The sequence below is a fragment of the Schistosoma haematobium genome, chromosome 3 (genome assembly GCF_000699445.3).
Source record: "Schistosoma haematobium chromosome 3, whole genome shotgun sequence".
NCBI classification, from domain to species: Eukaryota; Metazoa; Platyhelminthes; class Trematoda; order Strigeidida; family Schistosomatidae; genus Schistosoma; species Schistosoma haematobium.
In genome coordinates, this window is record NC_067198.1 from 19,515,921 (window position 1) to 19,535,257 (window position 19,337).

General features: G+C 36.4%; 2 protein-coding genes across 3 annotated transcripts in view; one reads left to right on the top strand and one right to left on the bottom strand.

Annotated features, from left to right (window-relative positions):
• ADAMTSL3 (ADAMTS-like protein 3) overlaps positions 1-8,308 on the top strand; it is a 49,929-nt gene extending 41,621 nt beyond the window's left edge. The window contains exons 5-9 of the mRNA XM_012938980.3: positions 164-391; positions 1,940-2,539; positions 4,368-4,538; positions 5,995-6,148; positions 7,201-8,308. Coding sequence (XP_012794434.2) covers positions 164-391; positions 1,940-2,539; positions 4,368-4,538; positions 5,995-6,148; positions 7,201-7,370 — 1,323 coding nt within the window. The 3' untranslated portion in view covers positions 7,371-8,308. The remainder of the gene's footprint in view (positions 1-163; positions 392-1,939; positions 2,540-4,367; positions 4,539-5,994; positions 6,149-7,200) is intronic.
• A 608-nt stretch (positions 8,309-8,916) lies between these two features.
• Positions 8,917-19,337, bottom strand: part of ADAM10_1 (Disintegrin and metalloproteinase domain-containing protein 10) — a gene marked incomplete at its 5' end in the record, with an annotated part of 29,659 nt that continues 19,238 nt past the window's right edge. For both annotated transcript variants that reach the window (XM_051218982.1, XM_051218983.1), the window contains 2 exons: positions 8,917-9,835; positions 18,394-18,675. In XM_051218982.1, coding sequence (XP_051069183.1) covers positions 18,595-18,675 — 81 coding nt within the window. In that variant the 3' untranslated portion in view covers positions 8,917-9,835; positions 18,394-18,594. The remainder of the gene's footprint in view (positions 9,836-18,393; positions 18,676-19,337) is intronic.

Consider the following 19,337-nt stretch of genomic DNA (forward strand, 5'->3'; position numbering starts at 1 on the left):
TGGTTTTTAATAAGTTGTACCATACTACTTACTTCTATATATTGTTCAGAATTGATTCGCCTTCAGTTCCTAGTCTAATTAAGTGGCCCTATTTTATTTATTTAAAGAGTAAATGTAATACAAATATACATCAGAATTTTTGCAATGATATTTTTTTCATTAGTGTATCCAAAGTGATCCATGTCGTCCAGGCAGACAAGTACGTCAATTATCGTGTATTTCCGTACAAGTCAATGGATCACTTCGCGAACTGCCAATGGCAGCTTGCTATATGACTGGGAAAACGATTCAACCAACATGGCGTCGATGTTTTGAAGAAAGTTCAAGAAAATGTGACAGCAAACCACCAATGATTAATACTGACACTTTAACTATTGTTCAGATGAGAAAAGTAGTTTCTTTAATTTTCCTACTTGTTTACTTTTTTGTGTCTGGTTATATTAAAATGTAGTAAAATTCTAGATAGAATTAATCGGATTATAATTTCTTGATTATTCAGATATTTCAGGTTCCATTATTATACCGCTCAATGTTTGGAAATTGATGAGAAATGCTCTTAACAACTAATTAGACATCACTCTAAATTTTTTCAATAATATCCAATAAAATCTGATTGATCTGCATATTCACTTTGTATTTTATCAGATCTTGAACTGATAAATTCTTATGTACATATGACTTTATGAGAATTTATCATATCCAGGTTACAGATTACCCATAACCTAATACTCTATGAAAATAACTGAAATGATTTAGTTTAACAGTATATCATAAACAGAGTAGCTTTCTAAAAGCAACCAATAATTAGGACAAATTGTCACAAATACGCTAAAGCCTACAGAGTAATAAATACTAACTAGTTTTTGAATAAATATGTAAATTTGCTGGAAAAAAACTTTAATTAGTACATAACTGAGACTTTTTTCAATCCATTTCATTATAAACCGCTATACTAGTTTATATGTAGCAATCTAATAGTCGTAACATTTTGATTAGCCTTACAGAGTAATTCATAAATTTCCGTATATTTATTAAGCTAGTTTATTGTGGTAAAATATACAAACATTCAGCTTGAAAAACTCATAAAACTATCATGAAATACTACAGTCTGTGACTATACGCTCTTCTCTCCCTCTAAATGCAAGTTGTTGCTCCAAGACTGGTCTGCATCGACACCTGAACAAAGGATAGGGAGTGAAGTAGTCGAACGCGTCGACAACTTCACTTACCTTGGAAGTCTGACCAGCCCTAATGGTCATATTGTACACTTGGAAAAATGTTTCTTACGAACAAAATATAAGCTCAACAAAGGAGTTTGTCTTTTTTTACTGTAGATATGAACACTTGGAAGATACCATGCACAATTGGTAAATATATGAAAACATTTTCCGAACTGTCCTGTCCATAGAACTTAATAATTATACCACTAGATATACAATGGATTTGTTGTGTAAAATTGCATAAATTAAAACAGTTTTGTCCAGCCTGTAATTTAAACTAGATGACTACTTTCGGTCGACAGATAATAATATTTAATCGATTACCTTATTATTCACTCCTGATAGAAATTTTAAAATTCGATTAACCAGTATATTTTAGTTACCTTGATACATTTCACAAATGTCTTCCACGAACTTTGCAGAAGTAATTCCCCTAAGAGTGGCGATCATGAGATGTCCCACGAAAGGAAAAATTAACGATAGCAATTACAAGATGAAATACGTTCGTGTGTAGCTGTTTTTTTCAAGATATTAATCGTCTATTTATTTAAATATCTCACACAGCTACCTGTTGTTGAAGCAAGGGTAAATTTTCCAAATTTATTGTCAAATCTATTTCAACGAATCATTTAAGGAAGAAATAACACATTTTACTGTTTATCCTTTTAATAATGATTTTAACAAGTTCTAAATATTTTCGTAATTTATTTCTACTTTAGGTGAAAGTGATTGATTTAAAAGTTGGCCAGCAAGCATTCGTAATACCATTTACCCGTGTAACCGTACGATGTCCTGTACAGTATTTCACAGCACAAGAATTACAATGGGCTAACCCAAACCATGGAATATTAGCCTATACAGGAGCAATATCTGATAGGATAAGGGTGGATAAACGCGGAAGATTACACATACGAAGTTTCCGTCTCATCGACGAAGGTGACTGGACATGCATAGCTGGTTCAATGAATGCAACAGTCACGCTAACAGCTAGAACTCCGGCAGCAGGATTCCATGATTGGGTGCAAAGAAATAGATTATGGACCAAAGGTATGCTTAGTGATGATCCTAAAGCAATAGCTATAAACCATGAAATTATTCAATGGGTTGTTGGACCATGGAGTACATGTTCTACAAGTTGTGGCCAAACTGGACAACAATTTCGTGTAGTTAGATGTGAAAAAGTTGATAGTCGATTCTATCAAATACTGAGTGATCAAGTATGCATTGATAAGCTATTGCCAAAACCACCAAGTACACGAAAGTGTTTAGAAAGTAACAAATGTCCAACATGGTTCGTTGAAAACCGTGATACATCTGTTGTGAGTTACCATAATGTACATTATAGTATTGCAAGTGAATTAAACCAATAAAAGTGGTTATTTTTTATTGAGATCATGAACAATTGATGTTGGACCACCGTTGAAAACCTGGACGGCCGTTTCGTCCTATTGTGGGACTCCTCAGCAGTGCGCATCCACGATCCCACTCGCGAGATTCGAACCCAGGGCCTTCAGTCTAGCGCGAATGTTTAACCTACTGGACCACTGAGCCGGCATCCAACCAACGGCCGTTCAGTGCTTCCAGGTTTTCAACGGTCGTCTAACATCAAATCCGTTCATGATCTCAATCAAAAACTTAGTAATCTCCACAACCCCTATACTGATAAAAGTGACTATGTTTTTTTATCAAGTTATACTTCAATTAAATACTTTAAGAATGTTTTCTGAGTATATTTTAAGCTTCTTGACATAACTTTATAGAAATTTTCACAGATTGAACTCATGAGTCAGTTGAAGCTAGACCACCGTTGAAAACCTGGAAGCACTGGACGGCCGTTTCGTCCTAGTATGGGACTCCTCAGCAGTGCGCATCCACGACCCCGCACCACCCGGGGCTCGAACCCAGGACCTACTGGCTTCGCGCGCGAGCACTTAACCATTAGACCACTGAGCCGGCACCCAACGGTGTTAATGTCTAACTTCAACCAATCCACGAAGTTGCGCTACCGTACACCATTGTCTTCAGTGAGTTCCTATCTCACAACAGACCTGGTTGAACTCCACTGGTAACGACTTCTCACTAGAACTCCAGAAGTGTCTCCTGAAGTCAGTCACTAGTGAGCAGGTGATTGTTATTATCAGAATGTGTTTTGTGGAGATTTTTAGAAATTTTCACAGATTGACTCATGAGTCAATCTGTGAAAATTTCTAAAAATCTCCACAAAACACATTCTGATAATAACTTTATAGGCCTAAATTTGTATTATTGACAGCAAGATAGAATTAAAACTAATTTAATGAATGAACATCAAGTCATTTTTACATAAAATAATTACGTGAGAATATATTGTCTCATATTACCAAACGAATATATGGATAATGACAGTTACAAACCGAAATATCTTATCTTTATTTTATTTGTAACTACATGGATACACAAGAAAAGAAAAGAGATTTTAACATTTAAGAATAATACATTTTTAAACTCATTTATCATCTAGTATTAGATCAATTCTAGGTTTTGAAGATATAGTGTGAATAAAACAGAATATGTTATACATCCGTTTAAATTGAAGTAGGTACAGAAGCACGATCTGTAACCAAATACTTTGTACATTGGCCAATCTTCTCGTTACCTTTGTTGTATGTTCGGAAATTGTTCTACGCATAAAAACTTAGGAAGTTGAACTACATAGATATATTACAGAAGTAGAATTCGAATCAGAAATATCCATTAAATTGTACACTATTAATCAATAGGGCACATTGTTTGTCCAATTTTCAGTGTTGGTGAGATAAAATATTTTTAGAAAATAACTATCAAATTTATTTCTTCATAATTCAAATCACAGATTGAACATAGCTAGACCAACATTGAGAATCAGGAAGCACTGAACAACTGTTTCTTGTTAGGAAGTTCCTTATTCGTAGTGCGCATGTACGATTCCACCATAGGTGATAGAACTCAGGACATTCAATTTTGAATCTAAGCGACTCACCTTTGAACACTGGACCGAGATCCAGTGGTGCACATGTTTCTTTCTTTTTATTCTTTATATTATATATTCCTTATATTTCGTCGATAACCTAAAGTTGTTTTTTAAAACTAACTCAACCATTTCTTTGTATGAATTCTTAATACTTCAAGTGCACAGATCGGTGTTTAGATGTCGGTAAAGGTTCAATTAGTGGAAATTTAGTCTGTATGATTGGTGAGAGAACAGTCGCCACAAAATATTGCGATAAATTAGATAAACCAAATATGGAATGTGAAAACCCTATATGTCAACTACGATGGAACGTTAGTAATTGGTCTCAAGTAAGTTAGTTGTTCTTGTCGTCACCTAATTAATCTGATTATTGATACAAACCGATCCCTTAAATGTTAACCAGAGAATTTCTAATTTGAAATAACGTAATTATATTGGGCCTTTATACAAAAATCTAATCGTGTGTATGTAGATATAATGTAGAAAACAGAACCAGCCCTATGCATGTTTACCAGTTCAAAAGCTCCTGTGGAGTTCGTTGTACAACCAGAGAAATACATCATCGCATTCCTTAACACCATCTTCCAAGGTTTACTAAAACCTAGATAAAGCGATGAGACTCTGTTCTGGAGTATTTATTTAGTGTCCGTCGAAAAATAGATACCAAGCTAGCCTTGAAATTTCCATCAGATTTGTCATGTTTTGAGATTTCGTCTCTTATCTACATCAGGAGCCATAGGAACACAAATAATCTGGGTGTATATGGATCTATTTTTAAAATTTCATAGATTCTGACCATCTACTTGATTTCGAGAAATTATACATACACTACTTAACTTTGTTAAACTTAAATTTCTAATTTTATGATTAATGGTCCTAAGTAAGCTGGTTTACCAATCCAATTATCCTTGCATCCGTTTCATCAGTACTACTACAAATAATACTAGACTCTTACATTAAGGTCATTTATTTCAAATGTATTCAAATCCTATTCTTAGTCTTGTGCAACCAGCTGCAATAATCAGTCTGTTATGTAATTTTGTCTTCATTTAAATCTTGCATACATTGCCTCAGTAACTGATTACTATATTTAGAGAAAATATTGAGATACCTTAGTAGTAAAAATAGTAAAAAACTTACTGGTTATATCCTAATGAGAAGAAAGCTAAACGTCTGACGTTTCTCAGGTTAGTTTAAGTTACTTCTTCAAAGAGTGAATTGTAGAATTAATAAACTACCATTTATTTGGTATCCATTTTATACTTCTTTTTAAAACCTGTAGATTAGTAGGCAGTCACGACGAGGAACTAATTGAGAAAGAAAATATATTCCCTTAACTCGTACTCTAAAATGTTTCAAATACAGATAATCGTAGTAAGAGTGGTAAAAACAACAAACACTCAGTGCATTACTTTCTTAAGTCAATGAATCAACAAGTTGTATGGTGATCAAATACTTTCTGTTAAGTTTTCAAAAAGGCCAATTCAAGCTAAACCTCTTCACAGATGCTTTCAACCAATTATTCACAGAAAATAAAGTGTATGAACCACAGTAAATCCGTCAATAAATCTGTCAAGATTTAATGATTTAAGCAGTTCGAATATGATGCATTCAGCTACAATTTTTCTAATTTTAAAAAACAATTGAGATAAATTATAGATTAGCAAAAATGCACTATCTTATTTACTTTTCTAAGTCTTTTTCACTGTGTCATAAAGTATCACTAGTTAAATTACGGCTACTTGAAAATATATTATGGAAAAAGTACGTTCATTTTTATTTTAGTGCTCACGTTCATGTGGTGGAGTTGGTGTTCAAGCTAGACACCTTCTGTGTACTTGGTCACATAATGGTGAATTGGCAGGTTCATTGTGTTATTCCCATCAACTTGCTATTCCAGATGTGATACGATCGTGCGAAGTACCTCCATGTAAATTAGGTAAGTGGAATGAATCAGTTCACTCTTTTGTTAAGTGGTAATAAAATCAAAGGTAATTAGTACCGAAACACGTTACTGAATGGAAAGAAACCAAAATTGAAACCACCAACTAATTTTTGAAGACACTGACGTGTTTTGACAGACTTATTAAGTAGTTGCGTTCTGAATTCCATCATCTCATGTGATATTTGAACCAGTTATTCTTACGTCACATCGAAATTCACCGTCTGCATTTACAACTCCGATGGGATACTTAAGACTTATCGATTCTAAATTACGTTTCATGGGAATTAGTGGAAGGACCCTCAAAGAACCAATGTTCGGCCATTTTAATCCCGTAATCGAATCAAATCTTTGGAACCAAATTACAAAAGTCAAATGAAAAACTTCTTTGTGCCCTATCAAGTTAGAGCATCAAATCAAAAGAGAAACTAATAAGAAAAAGTGTCTTGCCTACACCCCAAAGGATCTGATGAAGTACAAATTTTATCACTATGTGAATTATCTCTACAAAACTCGTTCTCCAAGTAATCTGATACAAACTGGACTTTAGTGTGAAGACCAGAGAATTAGGCACGGAGTCATTTGGGTGACAAACGGGAACTAGTTAGTCACAACCTTAAGATTACAACATATTGTTCAACTAATGCAAGCTTCCAGAATAGCTTGTCTACTTATAAATACCCATAAGTTAAAAATTGATTTCACACTCCTATGTTTTCGGACTACGTAATTGAATTGGTCAAGCATAAGAAGTTTAGACGAAGAACCAAGTGCCAGGTTATAGCGCGAGGTAAGAAGCCGATTGCCACCATCATTCGATACATTAGAAACGTTTTATACAGATTACTTCAAATGCTTTCCTTATAGTGCATTATTTGTCGATTTCAGAAACAGGGAAAACTACCAATATATATTACGAATACACCGTATGACAAAACATCTTAGATACACTTCATAACTCATTGAACTCTATCACATTAATGATTGAAATAATTAAACTTATTGCGGTCAATTCTAATCGCTTTCTTCTTCCTTTTACTGTATTCAAGGTTGTGTTGACATGTCTAAACACTGTTCAAAGAGGGTAGAACTATGCAAATTTACAATATATCGTTATCAATGCTGTGAATCATGTCAACGTTATGTACAAATGATTTCATCTGCAAAAGATTCTTTGAAAAACTTTCAAAACGAGAAATTCTCTGACATATTTTCTTAATAAAAAAAAACAATGCATTTATACAAGAACAGAAGATAATCAAAAATAGCACAATAATAAATGAGGTCATTAACTTACACTCAAAACTGTTTGACCTCAGGATTGTTTTTCTAGCGGGTAAAATGAACAAAACAAAATTATTTGTAGTTTATCTTATTGATTTTCCTTTTTTCTAGTTCTGATAACTCTCTTATTCTCTCTCTCCTCTACACAAAGACATATATGCTCATTTTGTTATCAGCATTTACACATGTATTCGAAAAAAACTACTTAAACGCACTAAAAAACAGTAACAAACAACCGGTGCCCAGCATCACTATACTTTATATTATTTCATAATTACATACCAAACTATACCAATGTACAAGTGTCAATATATAAACGAAATATTTTGATAATAAAAGTATATTTACCTGAATACCACTAAACAAATCTTAATTATGAGGAACAAAAATATGATAGAACATTAAAATAAAATCTATACTACTACTCCATTTTTCATATGTTTGTACAAATTGTACATACACAGTAATAAACAAACAACAAACTGTATTTATCACTTAATTAAAAATAATTAACAAGCATGTCATCATATTTACAGAAATATGTGAACATAAACAGAGTAAAATTGTTTTATTAAAAAAAAAAAACTCAAAAACAACTTTTATTTTACAATGATGAATATATAATGTACAACTATCAGTCCATATGAACCATACACATATATGCACACATACAAACACAATACATACAACAAATGAAAACTATCATATTACGCTTTATGGTATGAATAATTACTGAAAAACTACAAATAATATAAACAGTTCAAAAATTGAAAACTTTCAGTCCTGCTCTTCTCTTAAATCAAATTATGTAAGGCTATCGAGAAAAAGATAATAATTCTATGCATACCTTTAGCATTTTCTCTTACCTCTTACTATATATATATATATATATATATATATATATATATATATATATATATATATATATATATATATATATATATATATATATAATGAGGATGGTGATTCAGTTGAATGTAAACGTTTTCAATTAGGTGAATGAATACATGTGATACTGTATTGTTCCGTTTCAAAGTAAATGACTATTTCAAACGCCTAACATACAACTAGTAAATGAGAATAATAGAGGTAATTAGGCACCAGGTAAAAAGAAAAAAAGCAGTAACAATCAAATGGACGAAAGGAGTAAATACCAAATGAAGTATATATTTTATTGATCGATTGGAAAATTACTTAAATTTGCGAATCGTTAAGGTCTGAATCCAAGTGAAGAATGAATATTGTCCCCCAAAAGTTAAGACATACGGATTTATTCACAAAAAAACCAATGACATAATCCATGAGATTCGTCATCAGAAATAATTTTGATTTTGTATATATATATATATATATATATATATATATATATATATATATATATATATCATGCAGTCAAAATCTTATTAGAAACTGGATAGAAGGGATATGATTCTAACAATTACTATGCAGTTTATATTAAAGAGAACGAGATACGAGCATCACTTCTATATTATTTATTTCGTTCTTATGTTCATCATAAATACATAAACTAAACTATATTAAAACAAAAATGGGATCGAACATTAGTTTATTACTTATCACATTCCTATACATACAAATATACAACAAAATTAGAGTCAATATCCAATTATAAGAATCATGAATAATTGTTTTACAATTATTCATTAATAAAAAGATCTACACTACATCATTGGTGCACAGTGTGTATAACTAAAAGAAACCAACCAACTAAAAACAAAAAGTACTCATATACAAAACAAAAATCAGAGAGAAAAAACTAGATGAAATCTTTCCTTCATTCAGTATTTTGAAACTGTAGATTAAACAATAAAACAATTGGAGAAAATAAGAAACAATCCATTTAACTACTTGACAAAAAGAGAGCGGGAAGTGACAAAGATGGAAAAAACTTAGTTATATAAATAGATGAAATGATAGTTCAGCTAGTAAAACATTGAAACACAACGGATTAACTTGAACGAAAAAAATTCTTAAACGCTTTTATTCAAACTCTTGAAATATTTGTATACTTACAGTGAGTGTTGTAGTGTTAGTGTGAATTTTACATACTGAAAGAACTGGTCAAAACGAGAAAAGAGAATAAACTAGAAAAGAATTTTTTAAATATGGTGACAACGAAAAATATATGATGAATTAATTTCGAAAGAAAAACAATGGTGAATGGAAGACTCATAGTAATTAAGTAAATAATTAAAATAGTAGGCAATGACTGGTAAAATCAAGTCATTATTTTAATAAAGAAAAATATGAACTTATAAGATCTAGTATTTCTTTTCTTCGTTGTCGTTTCCATCATATGATTGATTGAAGGAAGTTTTCATTGTCGATTGGAATTAAACAAATTAATGAAACAAATAGCCTCACTTATCGGGTTGCATCCTGAAATTAGAGACAAATAATAAGCAGGAGTAAAAGTACCACATTTTTATACAGAGAAAATATGTTGGGGGATATTCCGACAATCTGAAAACTCACGTGATTAGTGACCATAATTAAACATCTTAAAAACCTCATAGACACTAAACACTTTGAGCCTTTATCATGTATGATAAACATATCTAGTGTTTCAGAAGTCTTTTAATCCTTTCAAACAACACACTTCATCCACTTATACTTTTAATAAGATAAAAACGTGAATTGAAAGTTTCTTTAAAATATTCAAATGATTCTTCTTGATATTTTTTATTTGCACAAAAGATTTAATGATATACAACTCTTGTTAAATGTATGTTGAAATCAATTTATATAAACCGAGACTACACATTGAATGCTAAATTCTAGCCGATTCAACAGTTGTCTGTTACGAAACTACAAAAATGACTAATTTTAACACAATTACATTCCAAAATTAGATAGATTCGGAAATTGACTTACCAGCTTACCATGTACTTTTATTAACATACATGGCTTTGAAACACAATTACGAGTGAGGACTAGTGATATTACTAAGTTGACCTAGCCAACGTAGATGGAATGGGATCTGAAACTGGGACTAAAAGTCGAACGCCTTGACCACTAGGCCATAACTCACAAACGTCCACAATAGAGCAAATGCATCTTTGTCTTTCTCCCCCTTAAAATATTTTATACATACTTTTTCACTCTGCCTTTTCAAACAATAATCTTAATGTCCAGCCATTATTATTGCAAATGGATTATTTTGATTTTTTTTCCCGCTCATCTTAGTAACCTTATCTTGTAGTGCTAATGTGGTATGGCAAGCTGGTGCAAACCATTTAGTTAGCAGGATAATAATCACTAATAATACAACAAAAATGTATTAAAGCGCTGCAAAATCCTTTAAAGTTCAATTCATAATGTTTATATAAACTTATTCATTGCTGAATATTTAGATAGTTTTATAACTGGAATAACCTAGTTTAAGGTTACAAGAGAATTTAAGATGAATTTAGTTGTGCCAGGCTCTAAGTTCATTATAACCTGCTGACTGAGTAAAAAAGCATTGGTCGGCATCAATAAGGCTTAGAGTCAAACAATAAACGTGGGGATTCCGTGTTATCATTTTCATTACCAGTAAACACAAGTTTAGATTGTTTCGTCCTCTACTCGATTACGGTAGGATACGGTATACAACTGTCGGCACTCGAACTTGTGGAACCCTCATAGTCGCAAATCAAAAGACAAAAGAAGCAGAGGGAGCGGTCACTGGGTAAGAATCACAAAAGTACAGAAAAACAGGGGTATTTCTTAATTTTTAGTATAGGCTATAACATCATTATAATCAAGCGAATCCGCAATTAGGAAAGTCATGCAAATGTCTAATCATAGCATCCCACGTTGATATTTCAAAAGGTTCTATCAGGTTCTGATTAGATTAATCTATTTAGCTCCTTTATAGCTTATGGAGGCTTCGTTATGCTTTTCGACGTCGTCCCAACATAGAGTAAAAATAACGTCAAAAATACATAAGTATTTGAAAGGCTAACTCCACCTGTAGCTCTTCTAGAGTTACTGCCGGTCCCAATCCCAGGTAGAGGAGAAAGATTGGGTGTGGTGGTCAGCAACTTCATCCCGTACAAAACAACCTTGATAAAAAAAACCACTGACTAGAATAAACAATTTAAACCATATAAAATCTGCCCTCCGAGTTCAAGGAAGAATTATGACGCCTCCTGAGGAAAGCCGAGATTCTTTGGAAATCATGAGACAGATGCCCCGTTTAATAACCAGAGCAACACTTCTTCCAGGTACATGGAACACCCGGAAAATGTGGAAGACCGGAAGGACCAGCCAAATAGCAAAGGGAATGAGGAGATACAACTTGGCAGTACTCGGAATAAGTGACACACAATGAACCCAAACTGGACAGAAAAGGATAGATTCGGTAGAGATGCTACTGTACTCCGGTCACAAAGAGGAAAATGCTTCACACTTAGAAAGTTGCTCTGATGCTTCCCAAATGGTCACGAGAAACATTTGCTGAATGGGAATCACGTGGATACAGAATCATCAAATCATTCTTCAAAACAAAGGAGCAGGGAATTAAAATGAATACTATCCAACGTTATGCACCCACCAATAATGGCAACGACGACGATAAAGATCAGTTCTACGAAAGGCTGCAATCGATTATAATGAAGAGCCCGAGAAAGGACATGACCATCCTGATGAGAGATCTAAGCGCCAAAGTCGGGATGAACAACAACGGTTATGAAGATATTATGGGACAACATGGACTAGGAGAAAGAAAGGAAAATGGGGAGAGATTTGCAAATTTATATGCATTAAACAAATTGGTTAGAGACGGCACGATCTTCCCACACAAACGCATACACAAATCTAGATGGGTTTCACCAGACCATACCACAAAGAACCAGATAGATCATATTTGCATCAGTAAAAAATACACAAGTTCAATGGAAGACGTGAGAACCAGGGGAGGAGCTGACATAGCTTCGGATCACCATCAACTAGTGGTTGCCAAGTTGAAACTGAAGCTAAAAAATCAATGGACAACTGGACAAGCATCATTACAAAGGTTCAATACACCCTTCCTTCGACATATTGACAAACTCAACCAATTCAACAGAGCTCTCGACAACAAATTCCAAGCCTCACAAGATCTACTCAAAGAAGAAAAAACTAATGTGGAGGACAACTCGAAATTTATCAAAGAAGCACTAACTTCAACGTGTCAGGAAGTTCTGGGCCGCAAAAAGCATCATCATAAGGAATGGATCACTATCGAAACCCAGGGCAAGATTCAAGAAATGAAGGACAAGAAGACAGCAATTAACAACAGCCGAACAAGAACAGAGAACGTCAAGGCAAACAAGCAAGTGAAGAAGAGCATTAGAGTTGACAAGCAGAAATGTGAGGGAGACATAGCAACAACATCGGAAAGGCTGCAAGAGAAGAAAATATCAAACAACTATATGATATAACGAAGAAACTGGTAGGGAAATATAGTAGACCAGAGTGACCAGTCACGGACAAACAAGGCAAGATAATCACATGGATTCAAGGACATAGGAACAGATGGGTAGAACACTTTGAGGAACTCTTGAATAAAGTAGCTCCATTAAATCCACTAAACAGCGAAGCACACTGTTGGGATACTCAGAAGAATATCCCAAAAACAATTATCCGGTTAAGTCTAACGCTACCCTTGAACGTTAAATGGTGTCATTTCCCTACTGATCAATATTTATTTCGCGTGTCATTTTCCTATTGGTCAATGTTATTTAACGTGTCATCTTTCTGTTGGTCAATATTTATAGTAATCCTAACTGTATAAATATGCATTTGTTTGTAAATCATTATTCTGCTGCTCCTGACCCCATAAACGATTTTTCATCTACGGTTCGTGTTCTGATATATTGGAGATTGGGAACAGTATTGGGGTCGAACTGGGATATCTGAAGCTTGTCAATTGGTAGAATTTAGAGTAGCCAACTCACGATTCACAATAAATTTGGCGACGGAGATTGAGCAACAAGTTGGTGATTAACTATGGATCCAGCCAAATTAGAAAAATTGTTCGAACAGCAGCTGAAGCTGATGGAGATGATTACTCAGACGCACATATCTTCTCGAGTCCCAACTGCACCGACAATTCCTGAATCAGTTGATGGTATTACCAGTGGTATTTCAGAATTTCTTTATGATCCTGATGCCAACATTACATTTGATACCTGGTTCAGACGTTATGAAGACCTTTTCAAAGTTGACTTTGCTGACAGAGATGATTCGTGGAAGGTGCGTCTTCTTCTCCGTAAACTTGGTCCATCCGAGCTGGATAAGTATTGCAGCTTCATTCTACCGCAGAACCCACGCGACCGTTCATTCGACGCCACTATTCAGTCCCTTAGCCAACTTTTTGGTGATCATCACTTACTCTTCAGTACCCGATATCGCTGCTTAAAACTGGTCATGAATGAGTCTGATGACTTCCTGACTCACGTCGGCGTTGTTAACCGTGAGTGCGAACGGTTCAAGCTCAGATCCCTCACTGAAGACCAATTCAAGTCCCTAGTACTCATATGCAGTCTTCAGTCACCCAAATTCTCCGACATCAGAATTCGGTTGCTCAACCGCCTTGGACAAGATCCAACACTGACACTTAATGCGATCATAGACGAATACCAGCGTATCATCAATCTGCAGCGTGACACCACTTTGGTTCAATCTGGGGGCCAGGGTGGTTCCGAAGTTCATGCTGTTCAGCACCAGAAAAAATCTTCGAGATCGACAAACTCGAGTCCTTCGAACGCCAGCGCTGTTTCTATCTCTAATCACTCTAAACCGGTTCAGAAGAAGCCCCCCTCGCCATGTTGGCACTGTGGAGCCTGGCATTATGTGAAGTTCTGTCCATTCAAACAGCATGTGTGCGATCGCTGTCAGAAAGTTGGTCACAAAAGCGGCTTTTGCAAATCCAACCGATTCAATAACCGTCGAAATGCACAGACGCAGCGTCGTTTTCACAAAAAGCCGATTACCTCATCAAGGAGTTTAGCAGCAGTCTTCCATACTCATGCCGCGACTCGACGCAAATTTCTGACCCTCTCAATCAATGGTCAGCCTGTTCGTTTGCAGTTGGACACTGCATCAGATATCACCATTCTGTCGAAAAAGACTTGGCGAACCTTGGGTCAACCTCCCATCAAACCATCCTCTCAAACAGCCGTCAGTGCCTGTGGGGGTCATCTCCGCCTTCATGGTGAACCCCATTGCTGTATTTCATTCAGAGGTACAACCTTCAATGGGACATGCCACATCACCAATTCTCCGCTCAACCTTTTAGGTTTAGATTGGTTCGAAGAACTTGGTCTCGCTGATCTTCCTATTAGCGCTGTCTGCAATCAAGTCCAAACTACTGCTTCTACACAACAGCATGCTGAAGACCTTCGAAAACGATTTATTGAACTATTTAAGCCTGGTCTCGGACTTTGTTCCACAACTGAAGCTGTTTTAAAACTGCAGCCAGAAGCAACGCCAGTTTTTCGCTCAAAGCGTCCAGTCCTATACGCATCTTTACCTCTGGTTGACGCTGAACTTCAACGTTTGGAAACTGAAGGTGTCCTAGTACCTGTTTCTTATTCATCATGGGCTGCACCAATTGTGGTTGTAAAAAAATCCAATGGTTCCATACGCGTCTGTGCAGACTTTTCCACAGGACTCAACGCGGCTCTACAACAGCATCACTATCCGCTGCCGATCCCAGATGACTTATTTACTATTTTAAATGGTGGTACCTATTTTGCTAAGCTGGATCTGGCAGATGCTTACCTTCAAATTCCAGTCGCTCTAGAATCCAGAGAGTTGTTGACAATCAACACTCACCGAGGACTTTTTCAGTATACCCGATTACCCTTCGGTATCAAAACTGCTCCAGCGATCTTCCAGCAGATCATGGGCACTATTCTGGCAGATGTTCCTGGTGTTGCTACATACCTTGACGATGTGCTCATTGTCGGCTCAACTGCTGATGAATTGCATACCAGAACCCACTTAGTTCTGCAACGCCTCCAGGATAATGGTTTTCGCCTTCGCCCAGAAAAATGCCAATTCTTCTTACGTTTCGTTAAGTACCTGGGGTTTATCTTCGATGCTTCCGGACGACACCCTGATCCTCAAAATACTTACGCGATCCAACAAATGCCTGCTCCCACTGATGTCTCCTCACTGCGATCATTTTTGGGAATGATTAGCTACTATTCAGCATTTCTTCCATCACTGCATGACATACGATATCCATTAAATCGTCTACTAGAAAAGAATGCTACTTGGAATTGGTTAACGCAATGAGTCAGCCTTTTCAAAACTTAAAGCTATGCTAAGTTCCAATCTTCTGCTAACCCACTACAATCCGAAACTACCCATTGTGGTTGCTGGTGACGCTTCAACACATGGACTGGGTGCCGTAATCTCACATGTCTTTCCCGACGGGTCAGAGAAAGCGGTGATGCACGCTTCGAGAACACTAACACCTGCTGAGAAACGCTACGGCCAGATAGAGAAGGAAGCGTTAGCCCTAATTTTTGCTGTCCGGCGATTCCACAAATTCATTTATGGGCGCCGTTTCACCTTGCTCCCAGACCACAAACCTTTGTTATCAATCTTTGGATCAAAGAAAGGCATTCCTGCCTATTCTGCTAATCGTCTTCAACGTTGGGCGTTGGCGTTATTGGGGTACGACTTCGACATCCAGTATCGACGTTCTGAAGATTTTGGTCAAGCGGATGCACTGTCCAGACTTATCAGTAACCATTCTACCACTGATGAGGACACACTCATAGCCATAGTATCAACCGAAGAGGATTCCGGTGCTACACTATTGGCGAATGCCGTTCGAGCAATGCCTGTTACCGCTGAAGTAGCTACCAGAGAAGACCCGATTATCCAAGAAGCGATCACCTATGTTCAGAGCAGATGGCCAGTTAAACAGCTGAGTGGTGATATGCAACAACTAGCGAATCGTCGCAGCGCTCTCTGTATTGTTAACGATTGTCTGGTGTTCGGTGATCGCGTAGTAATTCCAACAACCCTACGTTCCAAAGTCCTACGCCAATTCCACTCTGGACACCCAGGGATAAACCGTATGAAATCCATCGCTCGAAGCTATGCATATTGGCCAAATATGGACAAGCAGATTGTCGACTTCGTCAAAAGATGTTCACGTTGCCAAAAAGCTGCGAAAAATCCTCCTAAGTTGCCTCCAGTGCCCTGGCCGAAGTCAGAAAAACCCTGGTCGCGAGTGCATATTGACTTCACCGGACCCCTAGATGGTACCACATATCTGATACTGGTTGACTCATACTCCAAATGGCCGGAGATATTGCCGATTGCGCCACCCTCTACAACTCGAACCATCAAACTCCTTAATCGGATCTTCGCTCAGCATGGTCTTCCAGAAACAATAGTAACAGACAATGGTTCACAATTCACATCTAGCCAATTCCGAGAATTTTGCCTGCAAAATTCGATCAACCATGTTCGTTCTCCGCCATATCACCCGCAATCTAATGAACAAGCTGAAAGGTTCGTTGATACATTTAAACGAGCCATGCTTAAAGCACGAGGGGAGGGGACCACAGAAGATATCATAGAACGATTTCTAGTTGCGTACCGGACGACCCCGCATGACTTATTGCCAAACTCCAAATCCCCTGCTGAGATGCTTATGGGGCGAAAGCTACGGACAGTTCATGGTGCGATGAAACCCAAGCAAGTGGCCCAGCAAAGCCCCCAGATGAAGAATACTCGAATTCCCTACGAAGTTGGTACAAAAGTGTATGCGCGAGATTATAGACACGGATGCGATAGATGGGTAGAGGGTGAAATCACACAAAAACATGGGAACGTCATGTATGATGTCAAGGTGAACCAAGAAATCTGGACCAGGCACCACAATCAACTCAGGTCAAGGGAAGCGAAGGAGAAAGAAGCAATTACAAAACACGTCCCACTCGACTTGCTGTTGGACACGTTTCAACTTCCGCCAATACCTTCAACAGAGTCTAAGTCATCTACTCAAGTAGAACATCCTTCTGGTTCTGTGTGGTTGCCTCGGAGGTCGGATCGCAAAAGAAGACACCCAAAGAAACTTCAAGTAAACCCTCGGTTACGTCGCTATTAACTTTTCCAAAGGGGAGGTGTTGGGATACTCAGAAGAATATCCCAAAAACAATTATCCGGTTAAGTCTAACGCTACCCTTGAACGTTAAATGGTGTCATTTCCCTACTGATCAATATTTATTTCGCGTGTCATTTTCCTATTGGTCAATGTTATTTAACGTGTCATCTTTCTGTTGGTCAATATTTATAGTAATCCTAACTGTATAAATATGCATTTGTTTGTAAATCATTATTCTGCTGCTCCTGACCCCATAAACGATTTTTCATCTACGGTTCGTGTTCTGATATATTGGAGATTGGGAACAGTATTGGGGTCGAACTGGGATATCTGAAGCTTGTCAATTGGTAGAATTTAGAGTAGCCAACTCACGATTCACAATACACACACGTACACATTTCTACATATGTCGCTCTATCAACGATCGAAGAAACCTGCATGACCATCTGACAAATCAACAGTGGGAAAGCAGAAGGTCCTAACAATACACCAACCGAAGCACCAAAATCAGACACAGAACCAACTGCAAAAATACTCCACGTTCTATTCAGGAAGATATGGAGGAAATTAGGAAAAGACGTTGGAAATGGATAGGACACACATTACGGAAATCATCAAACTGCATCACAGGGCCATCTTTAACTTGGAATCCTGAAGGGGAAAGGAAAAGTGGAAGGCCGAAGAACACACATTGGAAGCAGACATGAATAGGATGAATAGCAACCAGAAACAACTGGAAATCATTGCACAGGACAGAGATGGATGGAGAATGTTGGTGGGCGGCCTATGCTTCTCCATGAGGGGTAACAGGCGTAAGTATGTATTTGAAAGGCTAACTTACAGATCATCGTACGATGGTGGTGAAATACTGCGAGAATCATCACGAAGATACTGAGATCCAGAAACCCTATTGTCAGGTTGAGGAAGTGCTGTCTCATTCTCTTCATTAAGACGATCAACCCGGATTGAAATTTCAGGGACAGAAACATTACTGTCAACTGTACATTCAGAAACTGGTCGTGTCTTCCTCTTACGTTTGTCATTACTTAGTTTGGATGGAATTTTGGATTTTCTGACATGGTTTGATTCTTTTGCACTTGAAGGGATGAGCACACTGTTTGGTCTAGAATTGGAAGAAAAAACAGACACGATTCAATAAAATAAGAACTCCACTGAACTGAGTCAATGAGACTTGAAAAATAATAGTTTAGTTACTATTCATCTAAACGAATGCAACTCATCCACCCATTATACATTATCTACTCAGTATATATATATATATATATATATATATATATATATATATATATATATATATATATATATATATATATATATATATATATATATATATATATATATATAGTAACCCCAAAAAATATATCTTTAGAGTAAACACACTGGGTATAGGGAGATACTATTCAATCAGTGGATCTTGAAGCCTTTATTCCTATTAATCAACCTCCATTCTTCGCATCCCGAAATAAATGGATTTCAAAATAGTGAGCTTATCAGATGTTACAATAAATTAGTTTCTACAGTAAGAAAGAAATGAAGTCTTCATACAAAAATGCCATGATTTACTTTGACTGGTACAACCTTATTACAATGGAGTAGTGGTTCAGTCGTTACAGCGTTCAACTTTCAGCCACTAAATCACCTGTTCAAATACCGCCCCACTTATTTTGGTTTGGGCAGCCAGGTTAATTAGTTCATAATGATGATAATAATGAATAAATAAATAAATAAAAGATTTATTTAAAGGCACATGCCTCCCATAAATAG